The sequence below is a fragment of the Nerophis ophidion genome, linkage group LG15 (genome assembly GCF_033978795.1).
Source record: "Nerophis ophidion isolate RoL-2023_Sa linkage group LG15, RoL_Noph_v1.0, whole genome shotgun sequence".
Classification (NCBI taxonomy): Eukaryota; Metazoa; Chordata; class Actinopteri; order Syngnathiformes; family Syngnathidae; genus Nerophis; species Nerophis ophidion.
The window spans coordinates 16,280,975-16,287,969 of record NC_084625.1 but is presented as its reverse complement, the minus strand read 5'-3'; the positions used below and the strand labels follow the sequence as shown (position 1 = coordinate 16,287,969).

The 6,995-nt window shown below is 34.9% G+C and overlaps 1 protein-coding gene across 2 annotated transcripts in view; it reads left to right on the top strand.

Annotated features, from left to right (window-relative positions):
* Positions 1 to 2,519: 2,519 nt before the first annotated feature.
* LOC133569305 (dipeptidyl aminopeptidase-like protein 6) overlaps positions 2,520 to 6,995 on the top strand; it is a 468,141-nt gene continuing 463,665 nt past the window's right edge. For both annotated transcript variants that reach the window (XM_061921539.1, XM_061921536.1), the window contains exon 1: positions 2,520 to 2,764. In XM_061921539.1, the coding sequence (XP_061777523.1) occupies positions 2,746 to 2,764 (19 nt within the window). In that variant the 5' untranslated portion in view covers positions 2,520 to 2,745. The remainder of the gene's footprint in view (positions 2,765 to 6,995) is intronic.

Here is a 6,995-nt window from a genome sequence, read left to right as displayed (position 1 = left end):
GGCTGGCGAACATGCCAGAAATCACCATGTGAGTTTGGAAGAAGTTATTATAAAACAGTATTGAATTTGGGAAACCACCATTGGGCGGGCCAAACGAAATCTCTTGGTGGACCCCCGGGCGGCACTTTGGGCTCTCATGTTGTAAATAGTACAAACCCTGTTTCCATCTGAGTTGGAAAATTGTGTTAAATGTCAATATAAACGGAATACAATGATTTGCAAATCCTTTTCAACCCATATTCAACTGAATGCACTACAAAGACAACATATTTATTCTTCAAATTCATAAACTTTATTTTTTTTTGCAATTAGTAATTAACTTAGAATTTCATGGCTGCAACACGTGCCAAAGTAGTTGGGAAAGGGCATGTTCACCACTGTGTTACATCACATTTTCTTTTAACAACACTCAATAAACGTTTGGGAACTGAGGAAACTAATTGTTGAAGCTTTGAAAGTGTAATTCTTTCCCATTCTTGTTTTATGTAGAGCTTCAGTCGTTCAACAGTCCGGGGTCTCCGCTGTCGTATTTTACGCTTCATAATGCGCCACACATTTTCGATGGCAGACAGGTCTGGACTGAAGGCGGGCCAGTAAAGTACCCGCACCCTTTTTTTTATGAAGCCACGCTGTTGTAACACGTGCTGAATGTGGCTTGGCTTTGTCTTGCTGAAATAAGCAGGGGCGTCCATGAAAAAGACGGCGCTTAGATGGCAGCATATGTTGTTAACGGCACAGAAAAGAAACTGGACAATATCGGAATATCGGATATCAGCAAAAAAGCCATTATCGCACAATTCTAATTGCAAAAAATGTTGTTAACAATAATGGTAAATATCTGCTTGACTTATGATTTCAAAGCAAATTATCCTTTAAATCAGTGGTTCTCAACCTTTTTTCAGTGATGTACCGCCTGTGAACATTTTTTTAATTCAAGTACCCCCTAATCAGAGCAAAGCATTTTTGGTTGAAAAAAAGAGATAAAGAAGTAAAATACAGCACTATGTCATCAGTTTCTGATTTATTAAATTGTATAACAGTGCAAAATATTGCTCATTTGTAGTGGTCTTTCTTGAACTATTTGGAAAAAAAGATATAAAAATAACAAAAATTTTGTTGAAAAATAAACAAGTGATTCAATTATAAATAAAGTTTTCTACACATAGAAGTAATAATCAACTTAAAGTGCCCTCTTTGGGGATTGTAATAGAGATCCATCTGGATTCATGAACTTAATTCTAAACATTTCTTCACAAAAAAAGACATCTTTAACATCAATATTTATGGAACATGTCCACAAAAAATCTAGCTGTCAACACTGAATATTGCATTGTTGCATTTCTTTTCACAGTTTATGAACTTACATTCATATTTTGTTGAAGTATTATTCAATAAATATATTTATAAAAGATGTTACCGTTATGTCAAAGGAAAAGCTGAAATACTGCTTCTGCTTATATTTGTCATCAAAGATAACCACACATTTTTTCTTTTAAAGTAATTTTGATAGTAGGCTAATATAGCTGAAATAGACACATCTTGTGTTGCCTTCATTATAACACTTATATATATACATTTTTTTTTACTTTTTTGTGGCTCCAGACAGATTTTAATTTTTTTATTTTTGTTCCAATATGTCTCTTTCAGCATTTTGGATTGTCGACCCCTGCCCTATACATTTTTTATTCATAAATTATTCAGGGTTATAATTGCGACCCCTTTAAATGGCGACGAGGGAAAATGACAAATAAACCCGAAAAGTGAATCCAAATAAAAATAAATAAAAGGAAAGAAAACTGAATCAAATAATACAATACTTGTAATAATAATAATAATATAAAAATATATATATTTTTAAGTATATCAATATGCAGCTTTTCTTTCTTTTTTTTTTTAAATACTTTTATTTATAAATTTCAACATTTACAAACAGACGAGGAACAACAATTAAAAAATAAGTACAAAAACTGTAAAAAACAGCACAAAATAAAATAGCGCCAGGGGGTTGTAAAATCAAAGTAACTAAAATATAATACAAAATTAATAATAAATAAATAAATAAATAAATAAATATATCCATTCATCCATCCATTTTCTACCGCTTATTCCCTTTCGGGGTCGCGGGGGGCGCTGGCGCCTATCTCAGCTACAATCGGGCGGAAGGCAGGGTACACCCTGGACAAGTCGCCACCTCATCGCATATATATATATATATATATATATATATATATATATATATATATATATATATATATATATATATATATATATATATATATATATATAAAGAGCAGAGCCAGAGCCATAGTCTCACTCAATTTCGTTTTGTTTAATATGCAGCTTTTCTTTTAACACTGATTTTCTAGTAAATCGGGTGGCACGCATGCGCAGAATGGGCAATTGCCGATGCTAAATATGCATGTTTATAAAAAAACGGCTCACAAACAACTGTCAATCGGTTCTCATCGTTCAGCCTTTTTTTTATTTTAAAAAAGAGCCGTTCAAAAGACTCAACTTGTTCGTGAACGTCACATCCCTACTGACTCACTCGACGTGAAGGCGCGCGGCTTTCACTCAGTCGGAGGACGTCGACAGTGCGACACCACCTTTCTCTCCGAAACATACAACTTCTTGTCGTTCAACACGGGACATTTTTGTGGCCGTCGGCGACTTTTTGTTTCCGAGTGACAACTTTGAAGTTGTTGGCATGAATCAAACCGCGGGAGCGACCAACGCCTACCGGAGATGTTCCAAAGGAGGGAAGGTAGGTCGACATTATTGTCTTCACACCGCACCTGATACCAATCATGTAATCACGTCGGATCCCACAGTACATGAACTATGCTTTGTTGTACTTTTGATGGTAGAAAACCCCCACACTTTTGAATTTGGAGCTTTTAATTTTGGGGTGAGCGGATCGGTCCAAATGTTGATTTAGTTTCTTTAGGGTGGTATCGGTATCGGGCATTTGTCAAATCTGCCTAAATTCATGATTCATGTTGTTATTGTTAATGAAGAAAACCTCACCTCTGGCTATAGGGCTGGGCGATATGGACGAAAAAGTATATTTCGATAAGCTCGATACTCGATTTATACCTTTTTTGGTGAAAGTATACATACAAAGATGTTTATTTTTAAGCGATATTTAGTGAAATTGAAGTGTAAACGGTAGGGCTGCGAATCTTTGGGTGTCCCACGATTCGATTCAATATCAATTCTTGGGGTCAGGATTCAACAATAAATTGATTTTTTTCGATTCGATTCTCTATTCAAAAACGATATTTTTCCGATTCAAAACGATTCTGTATTCATTCAATACATATGATTTCAGCAGGATCTACCCCAGTCTGCTGACATGCAAGCAGAGTACTAGATAAAAAAAAAACCTTTTATAATTGTAAAAGACAATGTTTTATCAACTGATTGCAATAATGTAAATTTGTCTTAACTATTAAACAACCCAAAAATATGACTTATCTTTGTGAAAACATTGGACACAGTGTGTTGTCAAGTTTATGAGATGCATGCACTGTAACACTATTGTTATTTTTTTATTTATTTTTATAAATGTCAATGAGGGATTTTTAATCACTGCTATGCTGAAATTATAACAAATATTGATACTGTTGTCGATAATATTCATTTTTGTTTCATTACTTTTGGTTTGGTTTGGTTTGGTCTCCTCTCAATTGCTCTGTTTATTGCAGTTCTGAGTGATGCTGGGTCAGGTTTGGTTTTGTAATTGGATTGCATTGTTATGGTATTGCTGTGTAGTGGTCTGTTGGATTGATTTAAAAAAAGAAAAAAAAAGCTTTTTTAAAAATGAATCGATTCTGAATCGCACATGTTCGATTCGATTCATATTCCAATCGATTTTTTTCCAGTCAGTGGCACTTTTATTAACACAGTTAGTCACGATGGGTATTAACTACCATGAATTGATTAACGTGGACCCCGACTTAAACAAGTTGAAAAACTTATCCGGGTGTTACCAATTAGTGGTCAATTGTACGGAATATGTACTGAACTGTGCAATCTACTAATAAAAGTTTCAATCAATTAATCAATCAATCAAAACAGCACAGAAAATAAACTGTTAAAGTCAGGGGTGTCAAACTCATTTAAGATGGGGGGGCCACATGGAGAAAAATCTACTCCCAAGTGAGTTGGACTGTATAAAATCACGGCACGATAACTTAAAAATAAAGACAACTTCAGATTTTTTTCTTTGTTTAAAAATAGAACAAGCACATTCTGAAAATGTACAATTCATAATGTTGTTGTTGTTTTTTTACACTTACATGTTGCGGTTAATAATATTCTATCTTTATTTGTCATTATTTATACTTTCTGAATAAATTATGTGATAATGTTCATCAGTCAACTCACTGGTGTTAATTTTCAATCTATCAAGATAAAGTAATATCAAAATTCAAATTACAGGATGTTAATTATGTAGTTTGCTTATTTTCCTCGACTGGTGCACTAACATAATGTGGTTTATTTATATATTTTTTTACATATGTGGCATCATCTATAAAGATACAAAGAATTACTATAGCGACATCTAGTGGACACATTTTGAACAGTGGTTTCTTTCATTCAAAAATTTCGGCTCATTTTTGTAATTAGCAAACTCATCGTGCGGGCCGGATAAAACCTTTTCGCGGGCCTGAACCGGCCAAATAACACGAAATGTATCAAACTCTGTTAAAAAAATACATTTGCAGGCAGGCACTTTTTAATTCCCAGTCGTGGATGTAATGGACTGTCACACATGTACCCTATCTTGCCTCTGATTGGCCTGTCCCTAACCAATCTTGACTCATCATAGTAAACAGCCAACCAATCATGGCTGTTCTTATCCGTGCCCATGGAGGGGGAGAACAAGGAACACAACAAATAAGCAGCGTTTGGTCAGTTTACCGTGAAATAAATGATATCGATATTACGATATTTTCTTAATTCATATCTTGTTTTAAAAGTATATCGATATATTTTAAAAACTCGATATATCGCCCAGCCCTACCTCAGGCATTGATTTATTGGACTCCCTAGGACTTTTTGGGGCAATGGTTGTTTTTGCTTTTGTTTACGAGGTTACCTTTATTTTTGTGCTACATATGAATATGTAGCACAAGAGAATAATTCCCTTTTTTTATATATATAAATCATGATAAATAGACTTAGACAAACTTTATTGATCCACAAGGGACATTGTTCCACACAGTAGCTCAGTTTCAAAGGATGGAAAGGATAACGCAGGTATAAAGTAGACTAAAAATGTACCATAGTAGAAATATAACATGTATGCAGTATTTACATATTATATATGTATATAGTATATACTAATATATTACATTCTAATATTATATAATATATACAGTATACCGCATTTCCTTGAATTGCCGCTGGGGCGCTAATTAATTTAAAACCTCTTCTCACTCCTGCGCTTACCTAAGGCATGCGGTAAAAGTAAGCATGCGCTAATTATTTTAAAACCTCTTCTCACTCCGGCACTTACCAAAGGTATGCAGTAACAATTTGAGTGTGATGTAAGCCTGGAGCTTAAATCCTACTGAATAGCTCTTAATCTTCTTCCCTTTATGCGATTTCAAATTACCGGTATTGAAATCAGCCGCCTCCATTTTGAAAATGATGACCGGGGAAGTGTCACTCGTGACGTCACAAGTCTGACCAGGCGGTAATACTAAGCATGCGCTAATTATTTTGGGAAGCGAGTTTTTCATGACAGGCGCATACTATATGCCCTCCGGCAATTCAAGGAGATACTGTATATCAAATCCCAATTACCATGTACAATATTACAGTTTTTTGCAAAAGCTGCAGCAAAAAAAAAAAGGCAGATATTGTTGTTTATATTCGTGCTAATCAGTTAATCAGATAAATGACAGGTGTGCTGTTGATACTTTATCTCATCACGATTAGTTTTAGTAGATTTTGGATTGATACTAATCATACATTAGCAATAAAACAAGCGAATATTATGATGCACTTAACACATTTATACAACGTTTTTTGACATTGTGTTGATGTTTGCTTCTGCTGCCTGTCACTACCTTGCCAGAGACCTTTCAAAAATGTTGAGTCATTAGATTGATTGTGTCAACATTTTTAATCAGAGTGATCAAGATGATGGATTAAACTGCATTAAAGCGCCTAGGTCAGTGGTACTCAACTGGCGGCCCAATGCTTTCATTGGGTCCACTGAACATTGCCCAAAGAAGCATGATGAAATCTTATAAACTAAGGTAGCTCATGTATGTGGTGCTCCTGCCACCCCGCAGGGGGCGATAGTGGGGCATATGTGTCTGAACGCCACAGCATTAGGGTGAGTAGACAAAGACTATTTATTGAACTCTGGAAAAAAAATCTAAATAAATTGCGGAAATCGGACATTTAACAATGACTGGAAAACAAAGTATGAACGTTCTGCCCCAGTCATTGTTTCCTGTCGGACCTTTTCAAGTGACGCACACAGTGTTCGAGACAAGCAGCAACAAGTTGAACAACAGTAGAAATCCACACCTGTAAGCTTCATCATGAAACTTGGTCAAATCTTTGTAAGTACAGAATTGTGCATGAAGATATTTAGTTTGTTGTGTGGAAATTGAGGACTTTGTGATGTTTTTCGTGTTTGTGGGCGTGTTTTTTTATTTTTGTCAGAGAGTGACTATGGCGAGCGAAGCTCATTTAATACATGTAGCACTAAATTTGACCAGTAGAGGGCAATAGAAGCACACATTCAGTTTCAGTTTGTTTATTTCGAACATGCATACTTTACATTTTTCCAGTTGTTTCAGCACAGCAGGTCCGAAAAGGAATAGGAAGAAGTTGAGCTTATTTTATCTTACCCCTGTTCATACCATTGCAATTTTATCCCATTTCCTTGTTTCCTGTAACAGAACAGTGAATAAATAATAAATAAATAATATACCATGTAAGTAAAAAAATATTAATACATAAAATATTAA